Below are 25182 nucleotides of genomic sequence, written 5' to 3'. Positions count from 1 at the left end.
CACAGACCATTTAACAGCCTCTTCTAACATTTCCTTCAAGAAGCAAACAAAACAGGAAAACAACCAAAAAAGAACAGAAAAACAAGCCAACTCTGTATCTTACAACACAAACTCACCTGAACAGGCCACATGGTCCCAAAGAGAGACTCTAGCTGGCCACACCCCCACCTTATCTACACTTCCTCTTCCTGGATCTCTTCCTATTGGGAGTCTTCCAGTCTTCTTCCTTTCATAAGCTGCCTCCACTGAATTTTCCCAAGGGACTGTTAACTCAATAAAAAACACAGTCTTTTTACTCATGGACCATAAGACAATGTCCGGTCTCAGATTACTATAAACTATTTCCTGGGGCACAACTAGCTTTCCTCCCAAGTCGACCTGCATTTGCCAATCATCAGCCCCTACCAGGCAGCCACCTACCTGCCTTCTCCCTGACTTAGCAGCTCTATTTTTCTCACCCTCTCAAACAAACTGCACAACTAACCTCTCCTTTCTAGAACTTCCAGAATTCACCTGCTTCCTTCTCTCTTCAATGCCTGCGGCTAAGCTTCTCAGCACCTGATTATGCCGCCATGTATACCGGCCTTGTGATAAGCTAATTCTACAACCTGACAAAATGTGCTTTAAACTTTAGACTTAGGTTCTGCGGGGTTGGCAACACATCGTATGTCGCCCCTATCAGAAATTTAATACGGCCTTCCTCCATATTCCACAGGTCCCTCCAACTAAGTTTCCTCTTCTCAACACCTTCCCAATTCAACCATTGTCCCTGTTTGGCCTGACCAACTGCTTTTGCCCCCCTTAACAACTCCTCCTGCCTACGCACCTGAATATACCTGAATTAAATACACTACACTGAAAATATCACAGAGCTCTGATATATATCTGATATAAGGTCAAAAATGTAGAGTAAACTTAACATTTAATGTGTTATCTGTGGTTTAGCAACTGCTACTATCACTTGTATAATCGACTGTCTTGCTTTGAATCAGTATTTCTATTTGGATCAGTGAATCAGTAAATGATGCGTTCTCTCTCTCCTCACCGTTTTACTCACCAGTTCAGCTCTGAACAGGTCATTTATATCTGTCTCCTCAATTAATTCCTGAAACCTGTCAACATAAAAAAGACTGTGTTGTCCAACCTCTGCAGCTTTCAACACATTTGTAAAATAAGTCGCATTTAGAACCAGTGTATCAGTCAAGTCTATCATCTGTTTGACTCCTCAAGGAAGTTTCTTCCTGTCAGCAGCCAGGTCTTAATAATCAGGAACCTGCTGCTTCATGAGCATAAACTGCCTCAGCATCATTTTGTGCAGCACACATCCAGCACAGTACGGTTGGAACCAGCTCACAGTAGCATCTTATTGTGCAATGTAACATAAATATGAACAGTGCATCTTAACATTAAGAGTAACTTACTGTTCTCACTGTTCATATTTCTGTATGATGTTGGTATATTTTATAATATGGTTCATTGTAAGGCCTTAAACATTTCCTCTGGATTTATTGTTTATGTGCTGTTGTTACAAAGGTGCAAGTTTCAGTAATATTCAAAAAACCCATTCAACACACCTTACGAGTGCACTTCAAAGTTACACAAAAACGTCATTATATATAGAACATATAAACAGGTGGCAGGGTGGGGCAGCATAGTGAGAAAGCTTTTGAATCAGGTAGCAATAATAATATATACTTATCAATGAGCATTGATTTCCTTGCTGATACTGTATATGTCTGTCCTGGACAGGAGATGTACTCATGTTTCATGTTTTTAATACATTTTTGCCAAACACTTCTCTGGTGCAAAGGGCCTACAGTGCAGTACAGTTTAGATTCCTGAGCCTTCACAATGTTTGTGTGTGTGTTAGGGTGGGGGATTTTGATATTTGAAAAAATACAGTTGAAATCGAAATGACTGTAAGAGTCTGCTGTTATCACTAGAAGATGTGCAGCCCTCACCAGGTGAGGCATGCTTCAGTAACTGTTTGGTCTGCTCTCCTCGTTACTGTTGGAAGTCTTCAAACTTCATGCAGCCCATTGGCCAAAGGAAATTTTTGCCCCAACTGTGAATCAGCTTTTATTTTGCTCAAGATTTTGTCTGAGATGTTGATAAAAAGTCATTTGGTAGTGTTAGCAACAAGCATGGTTCACTTATAGGGGATGATAAAGAGAATTAACTTTGTCCAACTAAAAAAACAAACAAATGTTCAAACAACTGTTAAAACAGCAACCCGAAACTTTTATCTCTACAAAAATGACAGTGGTTTGTCATTCAGAGTTTGGTCCATGCATTTTTTAAACTAATCTTCTTTCTGTGTGGTTTCTGTCCCTCTATTGGTTAGACAAACTTCCGGTCATATTCTGCCAGGAAAACTCAAAAAGCATTGCAGAGCTCAGGGTTTCAAGCAACAGCATGTACAGTACATAGAAGTCATATAAAAGCTGTCGGGCAGAACCAGGCTGTGGGTGCCCAGATGTACTGTACATACAGAAAGTTATCATTCCATCTGCCTACACTGGCTGCAGAGAGATCCTTTCCTATAATCAATCACAGTAATGGTAACTAGAACCACAGTCCTCATACTGTGGAAAAATGACTCAAATATAGCTGATGCAAATATGTCTTTTTGATAAAACTACCATTTTACTTGTGTTTCCTTGCTGAGTCACCGTAGAGGGAAAGTAACACAAAGACGGGAGTTGGTACCAAAACTCACCTCTTTGTGACATTGTGTTAATGTCACTTGATTTGCCCAAGTCACACTGCTAAAGCTTCACTATGTTCAGCTGAACTTAGAAATGCATATTTACCCTGAACGAGGACTGGATTTTGTCTTCCATCAAACTGATTTGAGGGAGATGTCAATTACAGAGAACCAAAACTCTTTCAATGTGCTGGTGCTTGTGTTCTTGGGCATGTGAGTGTTTTTTACTACAGACATGAAAAAAATGTTTATGTGTCCTTTAAGATCTGTTCAGGTCAACATAGTAGTGTGTAACGTTGGATATCATTTTTTTTTATGTCTTTGTTTTAGAGTTTGTGACTGTCTGCTGCCCTCTATAGGCTTTCTTCACCACAGTGAGAGAGAGACAGAGAGAGGGGGGGGAGAGAGAGAGGGAGTTGCACATGTGCATACAGAATGTGAAAACATTGAGGAAGCAGGAACTAGCTCAATAACAGTGACAGTAACGGACACTATCAGCATCCCGCCATGCAGCCACCACCCAGAAAGGTAAGGGAGCGCTGAGAGTCTGATGTGGAAAAAGAACTGATGCTAATGGAAAGAGTGTTTACTGCTTACTCACGTTTTGTGTCGCTACTCCATGACTTTCATTAGTGTTCCTCTAGACCACATTACTTTCATTTCAGTTGAAACATTGAAAGAACAAAGACAGTTCACATAATATGCCTGAGCGATAGGTGAGATCTGTCTGCAAGTACTGAAAATGTATTTTGGCCCATTGTTATAGTTCATGTGCTGACTCTTTAAGGTATTTGCTACATTTTATTAAATGTGCTGACACGATCATTAACTCAGTATATTATAAAATATTTGAGACCTTACAGATATTTGAGACATTACATCTGGCACTCGTCAGAATTGGTATATGTATTAATAAGTAGGAGAAGTACAACATTTCCTTCTGAAATGTAGCAGAGTAAAAGTATGAAGTAGCAGAAAATTGAAATACCCAAGTAAAGTACAAGTACTTCAAATTCTACTGGAGTAAGTTTACTAAAAGTAGATGTAATTTTAGTGAGCATTCAACAAGATATAGAGTTTTAACTGCCTCTGTGTGTGTCTGTGTGCGTGCCTGCGTGTGTGCGTGCATGTGTGTGTGTGTGTGTGTGTGTGTGTGTGTGTGTGTGTGTGTGTGTGTGTGTGTGTGTGTGCAGGTAAAGGAGAGCCAGCATGTGAAAGTGGTATTCTCAGAGCAGCTCAGCAAACTGCAGACCAAACAGCATCAGGACACTGAGCTGCTGGAGGAGATCAGGTGAGGTACACTCTGTGGGCTCACCAGACTGTGGGCATCCGTATGAAATCCTCCCACTGGATTCATTGATCGGCAGACAGATAAGAATCCAGAAAGGGGGGGTGAAAGCATGTAAAATTACATGTCTGTTGATGTTGCTGATGGCATGTTTTCCTGGGTTCCCAAAGGTCCTTCAGTAAGCAGCGAGCGACTATAGAGAAAGAGTATGGTCAGGTGAGTGCACGTAAGCTATTCTAGTCCACTATTAGTCCTCTTACTGGAACCTTTCATTTTTTACTGGAAATGCTCATCATTTATTGATTTGAGGTCCCATATCAGTACCTGAGTGCTGTGCTGTGCTCTGTCTTGTGACACTGTGTGTTCAGTATGTTTAAACAGTTTGGATGTGATGCCATCCTAATTAGGGCTTTATCTGAGTTTCTCCTCACTTTCCATAGTTCCATTTGAACTCTCTCACTAGATGTTCCAGTTCCCACCTTTTTAGGAAAACTGTGGAGAGAGCTTTATGTGGTTTTTTCACCATGGTGGAGAATGTGTCACATACATGTGCATCCACACTAATGCTGACAAATGCATACCCAACCTTATAGGAGAGGAATAAAAAAAAACATCAGGCAGTTTCCTGAAAAGCTGTAGACTACTTTAAAATACCTGCAGTATTTACATTGACGAAAATCCATGATTTTAGATTTTATTTTTGTCATTTGTTACAAGCAGACAGAGCTACCCAGTGGCCACATTTTTTACAAGATGTTAGAGCCATGAGCCAAAAAAGGGATTTTTAAGAACAACTGGGAGGCCCTCTCTACAGCCACACTAGTGATTCTATTAGGTACAGCTGTGCCTTGAGCTAAATGCTAATTAGTTAGTTAAACGTGTGCTAATTAGCACCAACGTATACCAAGTTCAGCTGAGGCTCATGGAAATGTCAGGATTTGGTTTTTGGTCATGAACCAAAATAATGGACAAAATGAAATTTTGAACAGATGATAGAAAAATCTGTAACATCGTATCACTGCAAAAACAAGGCCGGTCAATAAATGCAAGTTTAGAAAACAAAGAGATCACAATGAAATGACATGAAAACCAATTATGCCATTATGAGGCAGTGTGGGTACTGAAATCCTTGTAAACACATCATCAGCTCAGTGAACGCCTTTTATGAAAAAGCTAAATGGTCTATGTTGTTAGCCACACTAACCTGTGTCTAAAATGACAGTGAATGAATGCATTAACCAATGCATTGGCCACCTGGTTATAAACTACATTTGACTGTCTTTTCTCGGGGTTGTGATCGGCTGTAAACTGCATTTTCAGGCTCTTCAGAGATTAGCTGTCCAGTACCAGAAGAGAGACTGGCAAAGAGGAAATACAGATGCTATTGCTTCTGGGTAACTGCACACACATACTGTACACAGCCTCATCTGCTGTCTTCTCTTTCACTGTCCAGTGATTTTATTTTCCAAAACTACTAGACTTGTGTTTCTGTCTACTCCAACGTCATTTTCAGCAAGTACAGAGGGTCGTTTTCGCCAGTGTGTTGGTAGTGTCTATGGAATAGTTTTGCCGAGATCAAAGGTTGGCACTGAGTCATTAGGTTTTCCTATATTTGGATGACTTGGAGGACATTGTCAAGGCTCTGCTATAGTGCCTTGATATGCTTTAAGGAAATGAACAGTAGCGAAGGTTGTTTTTGATAAGCTAACTCAAGAAGAAAAAAAAACTAAACATACTTGTATGACTTAATTACCATGATTGCAGGCTAAAACTATGGCAGGGTGGTCAAAACCAAATGTTTTGGTTGATGCTGGCCAGAGGGAAACAGGGCCACACAGGCCATCTCACAGTAGATAGCTAACAACATCCAAGATGGCTCTGCTAAAGAGTGGAATCAGTTATCCCACCCACGGTCATCTCGTTAGCATACTTGTTAGCTTCATTTTGTTTGAAAAACATGAAAAAGCTGAGGGGATAGGACTGAACTAATGTGACTGTAGTCTTGCAGTAATAACATGATGGGGTAAGGCCTGGAGCAGGAACATGACAACAGCTACAAGCTAACGTATGTAGCTAGCTCAAAATGTTAGCCAACGTTAGCAGCGTAGGCTTATGTCTCACGTCACACCTCTTAATCTGTAGACTACATCAGAGACATTTTGCCATTTGTTGGCTCATAACCAGGGTATTTATATAGAGCACAATAAGTAATTTCAGATGAAATTTTAATAGGTATTACATAATTGGTATTTGTCTGTTAGCAATGCAGTTGCACCACTGTAGGATTCTTCAGTGATACATTTACAGCTGAGCAATGAGCAAACACATTGTTCCCATTATTAGGTTAGAAATTGAAGTATACCCCCAGTATGTGCAGAAATATGTCCAAATGTTGTTAAGTACATTATGGTTATTTTAATTTAATAGGAACGCAACACAGGAAAGCATATTTATAGCACATATTAGCATTAGTATTGTGTGCATGATCTATTTCACACATATTTACAGGTGTTTGGATGTGCACTGTTTTAGAGAGTGTAAACTACACTTAATAAGTGATTGTCAGTCATTGGTGTGTGTTTTCAGGAGTGTGTTTGGTGTATGGCGGTCAGTGATAGATGCAACAGCTCAGTCTGCTGCATCGCGAGTTGCTGCTGCAGAGGAATACCGCCGACTGATTGGACAAGCATCTAGAAGTCTTCGCAATGCGAAGGACATCCGAACTAAGAGAGTGAGAGAGCTGCACACAGTATACACACACACAGTGATCACATACTGCCAGTTTCATTATGGCAACACACTGTGACCATGAAATATCTCATATATGAATAATATGAATATTAATATTAATATGAATAACTGTGTGTGTGTGTGTGTGTGTGTGTGTGTGTGTGTGTGTGTGTGTGTGTGTTTTAGGGCCTGGAGAGGCTCCAGAGGGCACAGGGGGAAGTGGTGGATGCTCTTCGGGAGCTGCACAGGATCAAGAAGAGGTACCATCAACTCAGTCAGATCGCCAATGTTGCCAGAGAGAAAGCTGCTGATGCACAGACCAGGTCAGTGTGTGTTTGTGTTTGTGTGTGTGTGACAGAAGCAACACACAATTAAAAACAACCCTAATAGCAAATTTCCTTTGGATTGGATGTGGCCCAGATGAACAGCAAAGATGTGGTCCATTTACGGAAGTGAATGACGGCCCACATCTGGCCCAAGTATATGAAAGCTGTGTTGAACCATAACATAGCCAGACCTCTACCACAGCTGTACCAACTGCAAAGGAGTTAATATGGCTTATAGCTGGGCCTCATAGGGCATGCCTGTATGGCTGAGTTCTGGTAAAGCCTAATGGCTCTTATGTGGCCCACATGTGGCTGACAGACCAAAATCCAGATTTTACCCAGAAGCTAAACTAATTTACGCCAAACCTTTTACCTGGCCTACTTTTGGAGTGAATGATGGGCCACATCTGGCCCTAGGGTACAGTAGCCTTAACTGAACCATAACAATACCAGATTTCTACCAGGAGTAAACTAAATATAAATAATTATGTGGCTTATAGCTGGGCTAGGTACGGAATACATGTGTGGCTCAGTTCTGTTGAATCACTGTGGCCCATGTATGGTTGACAGAGGTGAAATCTGGCACCAAATAATAATAATAATTTTAGTGCAATATGAGCAGTGGTTAAGTTGCCCTGTATATGGATCACTTTAACCATCCATAATATATATGAAAAAGAAACACACAAGTTTTCCTTCCAAGTTATATTTCAAAATCAAATGCAGTGTGTAAAAATATAACAGTACAAAAATAAGCTGTCAATCAAATGCAATTCTGAAACAGTTCATACTACTTAGTGTAAAAGTACAACAGTATGCAAATATGCAACCAATCAAATGCTGTTCAGTGTTTGTGTGCAGAATACTTCGTTGTAAAAAAAAACAGTACAAAAACATAAGAACAGTACAAAAATAAGCATGCAGTTCATGCTCAGTGTAAGAATATCACAGTACAAAAATATGCAACCATTCAAATGCTGTTCAGTGTGTGTGTGTGTGTGTGTGTGTGTGTGTGTGTGTGTGTTTGCAAAATACTTCTGTGTAAAAACATGTGAACAGTACGAAAACATGTGAACAGTATGTCATGTAACTGTCAGAAATGAAGAGTTTAAATTTGGCTTAACTGTCAGCTTCAGCTCTTTTCTTTTCATCAGCATTTTTTTGTCGTTGTTTTCTTCCACCATCCCTGTCACCAGCCAAATGAAGCCATTTAACCATCATGACTTCAACATCTTTATCTGAGACTGAGGCAGTCACTGGGTTTCGTCTAACAGCATCTTCAGAACGCAAAACATTAGAAAGAGTTAGTGTAGCTATTGATATTATGTAATGCACTGCAAATTTTCAAAAACTTTTTTTATATTTCATAAATTGTATGCATGACTTTCAGTTGAATCAGTCAATCACTTGTCAGATGCATAGAGGGGGAGAAGACAGGAAAAGGAGAATAGATGGAAAAGAAAGACATAAAAAAGGAGGAGATAATGAAGTCACATACAGGATGAGAACAAGAAGAAATACAGTATACAGACAGAAATATAAAACTTTTAAATTCATATTTCTTACCAATGATGATGGTCTTCAAAACCAGCCGCTGGAGAGAGATTTTGTCATTGACACCCCTCCAGTTCATCTGTCTTGCAACTTGGGTTGAAATTGTTGACTTCATGACTCTCCAGACGGTGTCCTTCAAATTGAGACCCCCGATCAATCCCAGGTAGGAAATCTAAACATATATGTATAAGTTAATAAGTATGTATTGATAAAATGACCAAGTCACACTGTCACTGATGGAGAAAGACAGACAAGATGGATGATGACATATAGAGGGATTTACTTTTCTCTTAAAGGAAAATGCAGTACACAGCAGAAAAAAACAACAAAAAAACCCAACTATCAGTTTACAAATTTTGTATGCAACAAGAACATTTAAACAGTCAGATGGTTGTTGCCAGTGCTCTGCAGTGCTGCATCAGTCATTAAACTGTTACTGAAACCACATTTTTTTGAGAGTGAATGAGTGTTCCATGTAGTGACTGCTGCACACACTGTCTTATATAATGTTTAAACTGTATCATTAAATCAGTCTCAGTAAATATTCTGAACTCAAAACATACTGTACATTTTAATTCATATTTGCACAAAATCATGATAATCATATTTACCAGGTTAGACTTGAGGCCAGGGTCTGTGTGCAACTCTGCCTCCAGGCACTTGAGAGCCTCAATCGTTTCAACAGGGACTTTGCCTTTAGGAATGGTGCTCTCGTTGCTTATATTATTTGGATGGTGAAATGTCTGCAGAATTCCAAGAATCCTGTTTTGCTGGTCAAGGATCATTTCTTGTTTTGCCAACAATTCTTTTAGTAGTACAGCTGCAAGAAACACATAAAATAACAGTGTAAGTAACTACTAACTCAATCTACTAAAACACAGTTTCTGAAATTACGACTGATTACGACACAGACTTTCTCCTTCCATTTTATGTGGAGGGAAAATTCAGCCTTTTAACCCTCTTCAAAAGGGCAAGGCAAAAATATGTTAACAAGGCATTTACTTGACTTAAATTTGTACTTGTTTTATTTCATCAGAACATTATCCTGTTATAAGCCTTTTGGTGTCCTATGCAAGTGTCTATGCCTAGATTTTCTCGCATGTTTCTGTTGAAGGGGTGACTTAGCTGTGTTTCACACTCCCTTGCTCACAGAGCGATGTCGAGGTGAGACAGGTTGACAAAGTCATCATACCACGTGTAAAATTGCTTCCTTAATTCTTAAGATGGGCAACTGGCCCCAAAAGAATAATATATTATTTTATTTGTTAGAACTCTGACTCCATCCAACCTGTTCTATCCAACATAAACCAGTTGAGAAGATGCTAGCTGACTGAAGCTTGCCCAGTCCCAAGCAATAATGACTCTCATGCTGCTGACAGCTGCACCCACCAACAAGTAGTAACAGAGGTTTTAATGAAAATGAAATGAAATAATACATCTAAAATTTAACGACCCATTACATTTGAACCATCACCATTAACACAAAAAGTAAGGACATACTTTGTAGACGCTGGTTCCTTTGTGGGGAGAGATCGTCATTCATCACTGAGTTATCACTCTTTGTTTGCACTGCTGGAGACTGAATTGGGCACTCGTATATTTCTGGCAAGAATCTTCCTGATGTGTAAAGTGTCTGAGGCTGGTAATTTGATGGTGTAGAAAAAGATGAATGGCAGAATACAAGAAAGCAGGAAAGCATGCTGTGCATAAATTAGTGACTTCATAACAAATTTCAATGGCGTCACGTTTTAAAGACTCACTTACCTGCTGTAGACTTCCCGATGAGCATGATGTAGATGGCTGGCTGGCTGACTGGTAGGAAGACAACTGTTACAGAAATGCATTTTGCAAAGACAAAAACCCGGTAGAGACACTGAGTACATTTTTAATAATAATAATAATAATAATAAGAAGAAGAAGAAGAAGAAGAAGAAGGAGAAGACGATCACCTACCTGCTGGAAATTTTCTGATGAGTGGATGGGAGGTGGTCGACTGGCAGGGGGGCACAGCGATGACTTTTGAAAAGCAAAAAAGCAACAAAATATAGTGAGAAAATAGTGCCCTATTAATCAACTAAAGTCGATATTAAAAAAGAAAAAAAAACACCATACCTGCTGGTAATTTTCTGATGAGTGGATAGGCTGATCAGTGAGCTGGAAAAATGATGACTGCAGAGAGATGTCTTTGATGTGCTTCGTAAGACAAACAGAAATATTAACAAATCTAGACTGATGCAAAAAAAGAAGGGCCCCCTACCTGCTGGTAACTTCCTGATGAGTGGTCAGTAGAAGGCTGACTGGCAGGGTGGCTGAATAATGACTGTTACAGAGATTTGAGAAAATATAGTGAGTACAAGGAGATAAAATCATGATTGGTCAAGAAAAAAAAAAAGATCACCTACCTGCTGGTAACTTTCTTGAGAGAAGGCAGTAAGTGGCTCTTTGGCAGCGTGGTAGGAAGAAGAATGTTGAATGTCTTGGGCTACAACAGCTGGTTGTGGTGGTTTTAAAACAGGTGGCGGTACCAGGCCCCTGACAGTATGACCATCATCTTCACTATCAGTCCCATGGTCATAATCCTGAAACCTACGGTTTTTCCTGGGAAAAAACATAATGTATCTTCATTTATTTAAATATGATATGTGAATTTGCATATTCATACATCATTTTTGTTTATATTAGCATTATAAAAAAATAATAATGGAGAAGCAGTGAAACAACTGACTTACAAAATTCGCCTAGGCATTTTGACCACCTCTGTATCGGACTGAATGTCTGAGTATAATTCGGCCTCAGGGAGTTTTTTTCTGGCATCATCGTACTTTTCTGGAAAAATTAAATTACAAAACCATATAACTGAGCCTAAAAGTAGAAAATCGGGACATAGTGGGTAAACCTTTATACAACTCCTACCTGCTGTATAGAGAATCCTAATCCTATATTTTTTCCACTCCTTCTGTGGTTGCAGTTTTGTTTTCACAGCCTTGGTAAAATGCTCGCCTTTTAGTTTAGGCCAAGCACATTGCCCCCCATTCACCCAGAGGTCTGGCACCACTGCTACTTCATTTGTTTGTAGAAATGAGACCAAATGGAAAATCTAACAAAAAAACAAAGACAACAGCATGACTTTACAACAACTGAAAGAGACATGTTGGTAACAAAGTTAATAGAAGGCAGCTTCATTGTAGCTTATGGCAGCCTTCAACTTTCATTACAACAACGCTCTGTCGAGAATCTGTCCATAACCTTGGTGTCCCTTTGCCACTGCGAGAGGCGGACACAGCCAAAATGTTACAGATCACACTGTAACACCAGAATTATTGTAAAATGGGAGTATCTGTACTATTTGGTGGATTATTGTTCGATTAATCAATTAATTGTTGCAGCTCTCAAAAGTATGTCAGGCTTCTTATTTCTGTGTCTTACTTTCTTTTGTTATTATTTATAATAAAAAACAGTAATAACTTTGGTAAAATCACTGTAATTTTCTCACCCTCTCCATTAGACATCAAGACTTTTATCATAGCACCTGTCTGTCCAAAGGTCTCCGGTCTGACATGCAGTGTACCTACCTTCTGATCTCTTTCCTCCTGTCCTCCTCTGATACTGTAACCATGCAGGCTCTTGAGATATCTAATTTGGACATATATTGTGAAAAGAAAGCGAGTAATAGTGAGAAGTTATACTTACCAGCTGAAACTGCTTAGTACAATCTCTCCTACATTCATTCCTTCATTCATTCCATGTCATCATCATGCACTGGTGTTGTGTGTAATAATGGTATAACAACAAACTTGCCATGAAATGGCAACCTGACATACTTCTTAACACTGTCACCTAAAACTGTGGTGTTCAGCTCATCAGAGGGATCACTGACAATAAAAATTCCCAAATCACTTGAATCCATTGGATAGTGGAAGAATGAACTTCTGTTTCTATATTCTTTGTAGACCAAGTGTATTTTGCCTCCACAAAGAATTATGTTAACAACAATAGCAATACTGTTATGTATCTTCACACAGTTGTCTCCTTCTGATGTCCTGATGATTGTGCCACTAAGCAGAACTTCTTTAAACTGATTAAAAACTCCAGAAAACACTGGTGGGACGGGGCCATTTTGATGTTCCTTTCTGAGGACTCTTCTCAGACAATCCTGTCTTACAGTGGAGTTGTCCATTTCAGACAGGCGCCGAATTATTTGGGCCAGAGGATTGTCAGGTTTCCTGACAAGCTTTTTAAGCTTACCCAAATAATTTTCAAAAGGAAAAGCAGAAAATTCATCTAAATTCCCATGCTGCTTAACATCATCAGAGATATGCACTAACCCATGTACATTATAAGACACAAACTCAGGACCATACAATCGACTGAAGTGATCAACAAAGGACAAGAGACATGTATGAGCAAACTCATTCAACACAATACAGTACTGTGGACTGAGAAGAATATACATAGCAACTGACAACAGCATGAAATTACTATACACCGGTGAAGCCAGTACATTATAGAGTACCACAGGACCAGTATATAACAAAAATTGACGTAACTCAGTGGCTTTCCACCTAAGTCTTTCATCTAGTGATCTTGGCTTCCGTGCAAAATCAAAGGGAACAAAAGTCTTCAATCCAACCAGCAAATCTGACACTTTTTGAGTCTGTTGAGAAGAGAGGCGAACACAGAGTGGCCCTGTGCTTAACCAAAGATCTAAAAGTCTCCGTGTTACCCCAAGACACACAAGATGCATGTAGTCATGCGGAAAAGCTCCAACCATATCTATAGCTGTATCAGTTAAAGGGGATGTTCCAGTGTGATGGTCTTCATCTGTCATTTGTCTGAAAGACACGTCTGTCCTAAGAGGGGCATTGTTCTCAGGGAAGGTCATGCGGTTTTTCATGTAAAGGCCAGTTTGGGTACATTTTCCACAGCCAGAGTACCCCGTGTGCGTCTTTATGGCTTTGATAAAAGCTCTGGCAGGTGCATCACATATGACAGATGTAACTTTCAAAAAAACCTGTTTGCCATTAATGTTGAAACCACTGCTCAGGCTGCGCATTTCTGCCACAAGGTCTTTCAAATATTCATTCAGACATTTGGGTTTTGACCGGCCACAGAACAAAGCAATAACAAATGGCTTCCTCCCTTTAAAATCTTGAATAATGCCAAGTATTGGCCAAAGCTGCTCTGCATTACTGTGAAATAACGGTATGCCATCAAAATTCAGCTGCAGTTTTAGTGTATGAAGGTCAGGGATTTTGGACCAGACTTTCTTGCAGGTCTTCATCAAAAAACTTTGCACACCAAAGTAATAAAATTGGCCCCCAGCTACCATGTGTGGCCTTTTAGAACCACTGGTCCTAAGAAGGGTTCTAGCATCTTTGGGGAGGGAGGGGAAATGAATTCTCAGCAGAGCCAGAAGGGCAGACAAAGCAATTAAGGAAATCCCATAACTGACTGCCCACCCTGCCAGACCCGAAACCAAATCACCCTCCCTTGAATCATCATTGTCATGGGTGTCATCATCATCATCATCATCATCATCATCATCATGGCTCATTGCATCATAAAAAAATTCAGGTTCACACTCTTCAAATACTGACTCTGCACCCTGTCCTACATGCTGCCTTTCCTGCTCCTGGTCACCATCACATTGACTCACAAGTAAATCAAATACAGCCTTTGCCCTCTTAACTGCTCTTCTTCTGAGGCTATTTCGTTCTGAGGTCTTCCTAATTTCCATTATTAAGGGAAAATTCCTCACCAGTGTCCTCTGATTTTGAATCACCACAGCCTGCAAAAAGATAAAAATAGAAAAATATAATTAATGTGGTAAACAACATTTGCTTACATGAGTGAAACTTGTATTACATTCTTTACAACTACAACAACCTTCAGCCTAATGCAACACTAACAATAATAATAATATGTTTTAATAGTAGCCTAACTATGTTGTAGGGGACCATACCAGCCTACTTTCAACCCTGTGTGCACGTAAGTAAATCATGCAATGCTCATACATTAAAACTGCAGCTGAATTTTGATGGCATATCGTTACTTCAGTGAGTAATACGTGCACACACGCATTGTTTACAAAACGTTGCCATGACAACTGGGTGTGCTGACAGCCAATCATCTACAGTCCCACGTGTGCTCCCTTCTTGCCTCAGCCTATCATGACCCTACGGGTGACAGGCAAACAGCCAATCATTTAACAGCAAGGAATTGTCGGATTTGTAGTTTTTTAACGGTCGCAGATAAGTAAGGTCGCTAAACCACTCTCCGGTCCGCACATTTTAGGGGCAAAATGCGAGTGAAATGTTTGCACTGTCAGAGAAGCACTTACAAATTGTGAAAGACGGCTGGCCGTTCGACCATTCATATTCGATGGATAGGTGTGTGCGCTGCCGCCGCGCATAGATTGCTAGCTTCGTTACTTGCTAACGTTAGCAGCTAATCCCATGTCATCATTTAAACATCATTTAAATACTACACGGGAGCTGCTAACGCAGTTAACGTTAACTGCTGACGTTAGCAGCAAATCCCATGTATGGGCCATTGACACGGTAGCTGCGTTAGACGCTAACAACATCTAAATACCACACGGGAGCTGCTAACGCAGTTAACGTTAGCTGCCAACGTTAGCAGTTAATCCCATGTATGGGCCATTGACACGGGAGCTGCGTTAGCACCCAATGTTAGCCGCTAACATTTAAATACCACACGGGAGCTGCTAACGCAGTTAACGTTAGCTGCTACCGTTAGCCGCTAATATCATTTAAACAGGTATCACACGGTAGCTGCGTTAGCAGCTAATATCTATAGGCAGGTGCTGTGTTAGCAGCCCTCCACAGACTTCTGTGTGGCTGATCATTTTCTCCTCAAAATAATCTAGGTTGTAGTAGTAGAATTTCTCTTTGGAGATGAATAAAGTATCTACCTGTCTAGAACCATAACTTAGTGTAAATAAAACCGACATTTACTGTCATTAGTTCAACAAAATGTAGAGGGTTTAAAATTCACTTACCAAGCCAGTTGAAAAATGAGGGAATTCGGTCGATCACTGCTGCAACACTCCTGACTCTGCCAACTGTTGCCCAGAACTCTCCCAGAAGAGATTCCCTCCATTTTTGAATGTATGGCCAAACCTAAGTGGTTACAATGTGGCCCTCATGTGTTTTGCCACATTACATTTGCCAGTTACAAATCACATGCGGCCCAAAAGAAAAATCTATTATCTGGGCCAAGTGCTTCAATTACAGAAGTGTGCCAGAGGAGAAATTCCCTCCAATTTTGAAGGTATGGCCAAACTAATGTGGTTATGATATGGCCCTCGCCTGTTTTGCCTCATCACAACTCAGCCAGAGGTGCCACCTAGATGCCACATGTGGCCCAAAAACCAATGCTATCAGGGAAGAATTATGCTAATCCATGAAAGATTAGTGGCTTCATTTACGAGAAGGCACATCTTGTACATATGAGCAATGCTGTATGTGAGCCAATATAGTCCGTTGAAAATAATCCTCAGGGAGCGCTAACAAGGTCTGTAGATCTCAAGTCATGAATAAGTTCATATGTTAAAAGATCTGAGATGTTTTGACTGAGGCTAGAATTGAGGGCAGTGACAAGGATGGTACAGACTACAGTTACAGTTAAATCTAATGAGGACATGTGGGCAACAAAACCACTGATGGACCTAATTTGTTCTGTGACATAAACTTCCTGCTACACCAAAATAACATCTGAGCTCAGCATCACTTTACCACTGAAAATGTTAATGATTGGTTTCAACTAATATGTTTACAAATCCCCGTCCCATTCCTGTAAAATGAGCCTACGATGTCTATCCAAGGCATATCCAAAGTCAGCTGTTGAACCATTTGTAGTACATGTATGATTTTGGTCTCTTTTGAAATGAAGTTTTTTTTATAGCATTGGAATCTTAAGAGAATTTATTCAGGGCTGTCACTGTTTTTTTTTTTTAACTTCGATTGACGTTGCCCATAGCATGCTTTTTGCCCAAAATACTTTAAATACCTTAAAAGCTCTCCAAGTATTGTAATCAAAAACCACCAACCTGCAACACTGACAGTTTAAATTGTGGTGGTGTGAAATGCTATCTTAGACAAACATTAAGTTCAGAGTCTGCACATAGAACAGAACCTTGGCGTAATGCGAGGCAACACTCTGTATGTCTTTTGTTATTTTATGTCTTCTATGTCATCAGTATGTTTTAACTTTGTCTTCCAGAGCCAGAAAAAGTGAACATGGGATTTTCCACTTCAAAACAGGACTACATAAGATGGCTGCTAAGGTATGAATCTGAAATTAGCTGTTATAATCAATTGTTTGACAACATTTCTCACTGAACCGAATTGAGCTATTTATACAGACCAAAGTAAGATATCTGTTTTTGGGAGGCTTTTGTGTAACAGCAAAACCAGCTGAGCTTGCATTGCAGTGTAAGGTATGGAGGTAACATTAGGTCAGGGTATGTGAGACTACACAAAACGTCATGTGAAATAACAATTACCCTCTTCCAGCCTCCTACTTTGGTTATTTAATTGGATTAATATTAAATATTCCAACATTGCTCCAGTGTGTGGGTCTACAATAGATGCAACTTGCCACATTAGCCACTGAATATGCTAACAGCAAATTCAACCAGCAAAATAAACAGTAAAGCAAGATAAAACTAACAAAGCTTACAGGTTGTAAGCTTGAAGTTGGCGTCATTCCCTCCTTGAGCTTCAGTTTTGAAGCAAATCCTGCTGTTTATTGGCCCCTTAAGAAGTAAAATGATGATCACACACACACACTTGTTGTAGGGAAATTTCCATAAAGTTAACCAACTGAATCTTCACTTCCTCTTCATCATGTTTTTGGAGTCAGATATTGTAGTAAGGAAATTAGTAGGTACTGGCTGTAACTCCAGTTCTATGAGTGTATGTGTAGCTCTCTGCCCGCATGTTATCACAGACATTATTTTTAACATGTATAATATATAATGACATTTATCATGGTAATGACAGTATTGCAAAATCCATGTTGTGGCAGAACATGGTGACGGTGACTAAAAATCAGTATACTGCCCACCACTGCAGTGATAGGCTGAATAACCATTGTGTGAACCAGTTTGGCAAGCCTGACTGTGACAGATGCTCATTTACATGCAAAAGTCCAGCAATCCAGCTCCTATTGCTGTTTAGCTACAAAATGCTCTGCTGACCGGCTCGTCACCAAAGTGTCCGTCTGCTGTTCAGTGCTGAGCAGGTGGTCCACAGGTTCATCAGCACTTTTTGCTGAAAATAGCAGCCTACAGGAGTCAATGAGGGAAGCACAGACTGAGCTATTCAGTATAGCTCATAACTTTGCAAACCATTGCAAATGATGTAATAAAATGTACAAAAAAAAAAAAAAAAAAAAAAAAGCTGAAAAGCTAAGATTGCTTACTCACTCTGGCTCCACTCCCTCAAAGGTCAAGACTGCTATTGGTCAATGGAATGAATTCATATGTCAAAGCTCACCAAGGCTGAACTTTATGTGGAACATTTAAAATCCTGATGTGTCCAGGCCTTTGAGTAAAAACAAGAAACTATAAAAGTCAGAGCCAGGTACATTAAATTAGCCGGTAGTTTATTACACTACTTTGTTTCATCCATTTTTTTTTACATAACCAAACAGTTTTAAAACAATACTCAGACTTTAACTGACCCTTAGTGTTGTGAAAACAGTTAAAAAAAATAGAAAGTAAAGTACTATTTAAAGAAGTTTAGTTTTAAGGGTTTAAATTGGTCTACACAATATAAAAATCTATATATTTGCTATGTTATGTTTGCAATGGACTATATGTATATTGCTAATACTTAATGTTAAAGTTTGCAATGTCTGTCTCATGCTTCACTTAACGAAAAGTATCTTTTTGTGAGCAGCTCAGCGCCAGGTTGAAAGAGTGTGACGACCGTTTGACTGAAGTTCGGAATGAGTATCTGCTGGCGTTAGCAGCAGTCAATGCCCACCACCAACACTACTACACTGATGATTTACCACGAATCGTGGAGGTAAAACACACTCACACACACACACACACACACATACACACACACACACACACACAAATACACACATACAGATTGGAGAAAAGGAAGCTAAAAAACATTGCATCAGTCATGTATCTGATGTATCACTGACCACATCATTTAGTGACATGTTGCAGGCTCTGCAGTCTGATGAGTCTACTTTCCCCTTTTTCACTCAGTCTGTAAAGTTGTGTTGAAAATATCTCATTGATGTTATCACCACTTTTTTTAAATTAATAATAGATATATATATATATAATATGATTATTAATTAATTAATAATTTCCTCAAAGGTTGCTGTCACCCACTAACACTGATGTGCTCACAGGTGATTTAATTAGAAGTGGTAGATATGTTCACAGCAGAGAGAGCTGACTGATATTGATCCACTCCTCCAAACTGAAATACACTTGCAGTTCAATGTAACATTTATATAGATGCATAAGATCAAGGTGTCTTTGTCCTGGCCCAAATGCCAGCACAGTTTACAGAGAATGAAAATAACACTATAGAGAATATAAATACCCAGAGGCCCCAGAAGGACTGGGCTCAACTGCAAATTTGCTAGTTTGCACCACTACAGTACAAGTTCAACCCCTTTGTTCAAAGACCTTATTGTTTTTAGTCAATATTGTGCTCATGCAGTACATAGAAATACATTTATGTTCATCAAATTACCACAAATGAATTGACAACACAAGAAAACCTGAGGCCAGATTATTATTCCAGCATAAGAAAGCTGGTTGTACTTTACATTTCTGAAGCTGTAATGAAACCTGAGATGTACTGAGATGAATTGATGGTGTCCATTCACTCCCATGAAAGTTGTTCTCTCAGAGCATACTTACATAGCATTTGTTGGCACACAGAGCATGTCCACTCCAGTCCTTCTCTGGCTGCGCCAGGTGAGCGTGTGAACATCCCAGACTTCTGCTGGCTGAGCCGGCTGACTTGTTCTTACTGTCCCTGCACATGTGAATGACATGAAATCATTTCATGATTCCTTTTCTACACTTTCCAGTATTGGACCTAATAAATCACATTGTAATAATCACTTTGGAGGTTTTGAGGTTCAGAAGAAAGACTTCACTGTTTTACAGCCACTCTGTAATGATCGTGTGGGACTGACGGTCCTACTGTGTTTCCCTCATTAGCAAATGGACGGAGATGTTTATGAGGATTTGAGAGGCCATTTTACGCTGCTGTGTGGGACAGAGATGGACACCTGTCTGGCCACACACAAACAGTACAGCAGCATATGGGAGAGTGTTGCTAAGGTATGTGTGAGTATGTGCATACACTGCAATGTTTTTTTTGTGCTGTGTGTGCAGCACACGTCTTTTTTCAGGGTATGAGTATATTCAAGCAGAGAGATGTTTAACTATGTTTTTGCCATATTTTGCCATAAGCAGCTCACATTCATATATTGAATTCTCATAATTATCTTGATCATACCAGTTTCAGTGTCCAAACCACTGACAGCCACATTTGAGGTTATGCTGTCAAATGTATTAGATTGGTGTCAGGCCTTCAAAAGTCAATGTCTATCCAAACTTTTTGTTCACTGTTTGAGTTTTCTACATGCAAAGTATCCCACAGTGGGAGAGCTCAGACATAAGACATTTCTCACCTTGTTCCTAGAGGGGATGTGGGCAGGGGCAGAGGGCTTACAAAGAGCTCGACTGACGGAGAGAAAGCAGGAATGTGGATATAGTTGGAAATAAAGAAACAAATTAAACAACAGAGGCAAGGCTGAGTGAGAAGACCATGTCTGAAAGTAACCATAAAGAGACATGCAAGAAATGTCAACCGAGATATTTGCACTGAATGGAAAAAGAATGGGGGCAGTCGTAAAGAGGCTTGGCGGCACAGCTAGGTCTTACAAAGAACAGTTTACAGAAGGAAATTCAACACATAGGCAAAATGTCTGAACTAACGTAGCGAGTGAGTGAAATCTGAGGGCGGACACTTCAAAATGTGAGTGGGTAGAAAACAATTTAACACCAAGGTCTTCATTTTAGTGACAGTACAAGGCTGGCACAGGTGAAAGCAGTGGGTTTTTATTCATCTGCACCTCTGGTATTTTCATTGCTCAAACGAAAGCCACCCACACGCCAGTGACACCCTCCAGTTTGGCTTGAGGTGCACCCACAGACCTTTCCTACAGCCTGTCTGACAAACCTTTTCTTGGAGAAGATGGTTTGAGGATTATTTTGTTTTGTTAGTTCCTGGTTAACGTTGATAGGTTGTTGTATTTGTCAGGTGACCAGAGAGAGAAATGTTCTGCAGTTTCTTCAAGAATCTGTCTCCTTCAGCAAAACACCTGAATTCAGCTTCCAGCCAGCTCCGCGAGACAAGGTGTGTTTGAGAGCAGGAGCAAGTTTTAAATATTGGCATCTGATGAATGGGAGATGACACGTGGAAAAAGCTCCAGAATGAAAACTAGAGGGATGTTTGTCTCTCTTTTGAGCAGGTGTCTGCTCTACAGGAGGTTTGTGCTTCAGAAGCAGAGGGATGTCTGGTTAAGGAGGCCAAGAAGTGGACTACAAAAGCTGCTAAAGACTACAAGATCGTCACCCATGGAGAGAGGGTGAGACGGAGCTGAAGAAAGTTTATCACAATGAAAATGATTAATATATTTTACTTCTCCATCTTGAGATGCATTAAACAATCAGTAGCAACGTTACTTCATTATGTTCTGCGTTGCTGCAGCATTTAGAGATTTCACAAGCGATGTATTCTGGTATCTGCCAAATATTTCGAATCCTATCAAGACTTTGTATCCCTGCCATGTTACTCCCTCAGGCCCTACAGACGTTAGAGAGTCGGCTGAAGCTTTTATCGGGGGAGACAGGGCTCAGTGTGGAGCAGAAGATAGCAGAGGTGCAGGACAGCGTCAGGAAGGCCAAGGTACTTGTTTTTGATTGGTTTAAAATGTGCTTTTCCCCCACAGGTCAAAAAGTCCAACATGTGAGTTAGACCCAGTGTCTTTTTTCCTCTTCACCTCACCTTTATTATTCTTCTCAGCCTCTCCCTCTCTATTTAATTGCAGAAGAACGCATATCAACTTGAACATTTCCAATAAAAAGACAGAATCAAAATATCTTCAGGAGGCAAAACTAAGTCACTAAGTAACTAAAAAAATCACTAACTGTCACAGTAATAAAGCCAAACACAGACTTTCACTATTTCTCCTTCATGTAACTGTTTGCAGTTATTCTATATCTACCTGAATCCCAGCCAACACTGTGGGCGCCCCCAGCAGTAAAATGAAGGAAATAAAGAGTTCATATACTGTAGTGCTGGACTTGCTAGTCTACTGCTAATTTGACAGATCAAAACATGAATCTGAGAACAAAACCTGGCCACTGCCTGCCTGCCTGTGTGTCTGAGAGTCGTGTTTTTACTTCCTGTCTCAGCTCAGCAGGGTGAAGGCCGAGGCCCGTCTGACTCTGTTGTCAGTCAGTGTCACAGGAACTGAACTGTGGCTTCACGACGCCATGACCCAGGCAGAGGAGGAGCTGGAGAGAGAGAGACACCTCAGCGAACAGAGGAAGTCTACCGAGGACTTTTCAGTATGCAAACACACACACACACACACACACACACACACAAAACCAACCTTGTTGAATTTCTTATGAAGCTCTGGCTCAGTGGTTGTCACATCCCATTCCCCCACTGTGACATGGTTGCCTTAGCTTCATTCTAAATTAATGTGCACAGCTGTACATGCACACTGAGAAGGAAATTGCTCCCCTGCCTGTCGTCTTTTTCTTGACTCTTAGGATAGGCATAAGAGTGTATATTCTGAAGAATGGGCCCAAGATATAGGATGGTTGCAGCCAATTTAATGATTTATTTTATGTTTCATCAAATGGTACTCAAACAGGTGGTCCATTTGTTGGGGACTATTTTCAGTGGTGGATTAATCCACATTTGATGCTCTAATGAGCATTTGCGGCTGCAGGATGGTCTATGTGGGATTAAGTAAAAATAAAGGACACGTGTTCATCAAAGGCCCGAAATTTCAGAATTTTAAGTAAGCTGGAAGTGTGACATCAGTATACAGACACCCAAGCAGCATTCATTCACAACAACACTCATGTCACACTCATGTGTTTATTGTGTGTGTGTTTTTAGGAGGATGAGTTTGAGCTGACTGACTTTGAGGACTATGATGATGAGAACGGAGACATCTTTGCAGATCCAGTGTCAGCATCTGGAGTGTGTGTGTACCCTGCAGCCTGCAGGGTTGTCTACAGCTACCAGGTAACGTCTTCAAAAGTATTACAGCAAACCCCTCTCTACTGAGCCCTGGGATCTGGGCTTCACACGGTGTTGGGACATACACAAATGGCGTCATGGGCGACTGCTGAGAGTGGTTTAATGAGATTTCAGCACAATGTTTTCAACAAAAATGTATATTAAGGATTTTCAAAAACAGTATTTCTATAGTCCATTTGAAATTCCTCCATGCTTTTGTAATAAACAAAATATGTGAACATGTCAACTTGACACCTCTCTAACTGCTGAGGTCATGACATTTTTGGGAAGTAAAGTGAAGTCACAGGCAGAAAATGTTGAGAAACCAACCATGTGACACACAGATCAACAAGGAGGAAGAGGTTAGAGTTAAAATCCTGCTTGGTAGTTTAATCTGTGTAAATATATCATCTTGATAAGTAGATAGATTTCTGATGTTATTAATAGCATGTAGGAGGTTATGATTATCCTACACAGTCTGAAATCTGTGGAACCATATTGGCAAATTCAGAAAAGACGCATAATGTTTATTTCCAGGAAAAAAATTCCAGGAAATACAGCATTCTGCAAATGTATTCAGCCAATCCAACAGCATGTCCTATCCTGTATATGCATGGAGGACTGAAGTTGAATATGTTTTCATTGAAGAATTCATCAAATGTCAAAAGCATATTGCTTCCTGTAGGCTAGCCAGTCAGATGAGCTGTCAATCATGGAAGGGGAGGAACTTCAAGTGATTGAGGATGGAGACATGGAGGACTGGCTGAAGGTAACAGCTGCTCTGCTGTTTTCTGACATACAGTATGAGGACAATATCAGCCTTTAAGAAAAGGAAAACAATTGTTTGATTTTGAAAAATTAGGTAAAAAGTTAATAATCTTTGATTTGAGATTGAAGAGCACTCTGTACTGTGTATGTTCTACAGTGTCTCATCTGTATCTGTGCATGCCTGTTCACGTCTTTGTCCAGGTATGTAACACCTGTGGTCAGGTGGGGTATGTTCCTGAGCGTTATGTGCAGTTCCTGTGTCTACCAGCAGAGGACGCCACTCAGCTGGACAGTTCTTTTAGCTCCACCTCATCCACTGAGAATAAAGACAGGGCCGCAAGCAGAGGTCAGCAGCGTGTCATTTACAGTACCGCTGAATATATCCCTACGCTCTAAACACGCTCACATGGAAACATGTATGTGTATGCAAGGTGATGATGTCAATAATGCAGTTTGGCTTGAATCCTGTGTCAGGTGTAGCCAGAGCTCTGTACTCCTACGAGGCCCAGAGCGCCGAGGAGCTTTCCTTCCAGGAGGGGGCACTAATTCAGCTGATACGCTGTCGCCATGGAGAGGTTTGTATGATATGTACCGATTTAGGGGCTGGATCCCTCAGAGACATGTAGCCTTCTGCTGCCAAAAATGATGTTTATCTACTGAGTCTATCTTTAGATGGTGGGAGTAGATAGTAGTAGTAGTAGAAGACTTGTCCTGGTTCTTAGAGCCAACAACAGATAAACTGACTGCTTCGCTCATAACATTTCCTTCCACACCTTCATATAACAATGGCAGACAGTGAGGTGGGTGGGACAGTCGCCTAGGTGGAGTTCACTGAGCTGGAGGTGGTGCTGTGCTACACAGTGATGTAGACAATTAATGGAAGATAAGGCTGGACTGCTGACAAGGAGTACTGGAGTCCAGGAGCAGTGTTTTCTGGGACAGAGAATAACTCCCTTTGGTGTGTGTGTGTGTGTGGTTTGTAACTTTGCCAACATTTTACATGCACAAAAAGCTATTTAGCCCACTAAAGGAGAGGGGAAAACTCAAAAAGCATAACATGGCCTCTTTATTGTCTGTTGTTCTGGACATCTCTTACAGTAGGTTACTTCATTATGCAAACATGTTGAAATGTGTATTGAAGACCACTGGCAGGTTCCACCATCTTCTTATATTGAGTTTTATGGTGGTTGGCATCCATAAATGTTCCATTACCACCACCTGCTGGATTGTAACAGCTTCACAATGTAAACTCTTCACACTGCCCACCCAAAGTGACTCCCACTGTCCACTTCATAACCCAGATGCAAGTCAGTTGCTGCCTGGTACACAATGGCATGATTTCAATCAACTGGACATTTTGCATTTCTGATTTTTGTCATACATGCAGCCCTGATTATTACAGACATGCCTGAACAATGCTCGTCCATGGGCTCACCTCTGTAGTCAAGTTACGTTTTACCCACAAAAGTCTAG

At 40.4% G+C, this 25182-nt stretch overlaps 1 protein-coding gene across 2 annotated transcripts in view; it reads left to right on the top strand.

Annotated features, from left to right (window-relative positions):
* The first annotated feature begins 3170 nt into the window (after nucleotides 1-3170).
* Nucleotides 3171-25182, top strand: part of LOC121611347 (F-BAR and double SH3 domains protein 1-like) — a 25415-nt gene continuing 3403 nt past the window's right edge. Inside the window, exons 1-17 of one of the 2 annotated variants that reach the window (XM_041943877.1) lie at nucleotides 3171-3235; nucleotides 3901-3998; nucleotides 4166-4211; nucleotides 5316-5389; nucleotides 6582-6726; nucleotides 6912-7048; nucleotides 16850-16913; nucleotides 18532-18660; nucleotides 19833-19955; nucleotides 20941-21036; nucleotides 21152-21268; nucleotides 21484-21588; nucleotides 22098-22253; nucleotides 22819-22947; nucleotides 23627-23710; nucleotides 23911-24055; nucleotides 24184-24284. In XM_041943877.1, coding sequence (XP_041799811.1) covers nucleotides 3215-3235; nucleotides 3901-3998; nucleotides 4166-4211; nucleotides 5316-5389; nucleotides 6582-6726; nucleotides 6912-7048; nucleotides 16850-16913; nucleotides 18532-18660; nucleotides 19833-19955; nucleotides 20941-21036; nucleotides 21152-21268; nucleotides 21484-21588; nucleotides 22098-22253; nucleotides 22819-22947; nucleotides 23627-23710; nucleotides 23911-24055; nucleotides 24184-24284 — 1770 coding nt within the window. In that variant the 5' untranslated portion in view covers nucleotides 3171-3214. Of the gene's footprint in view, nucleotides 3236-3900; nucleotides 3999-4165; nucleotides 4212-5315; nucleotides 5390-6581; nucleotides 6727-6911; nucleotides 7049-16849; nucleotides 16914-18531; nucleotides 18661-19832; nucleotides 19956-20940; nucleotides 21037-21151; nucleotides 21269-21483; nucleotides 21589-22097; nucleotides 22254-22818; nucleotides 22948-23626; nucleotides 23711-23910; nucleotides 24056-24183; nucleotides 24285-25182 lie in introns of those variants that run through there. The other variant, XM_041943879.1, reaches the window with a different exon arrangement.

This window comes from Chelmon rostratus, chromosome 9, assembly GCF_017976325.1.
Source record: "Chelmon rostratus isolate fCheRos1 chromosome 9, fCheRos1.pri, whole genome shotgun sequence".
In the NCBI taxonomy this organism is placed as follows: domain Eukaryota; kingdom Metazoa; phylum Chordata; class Actinopteri; order Chaetodontiformes; family Chaetodontidae; genus Chelmon; species Chelmon rostratus.
This window is presented reverse-complemented; position numbering and strand designations above follow the sequence as displayed.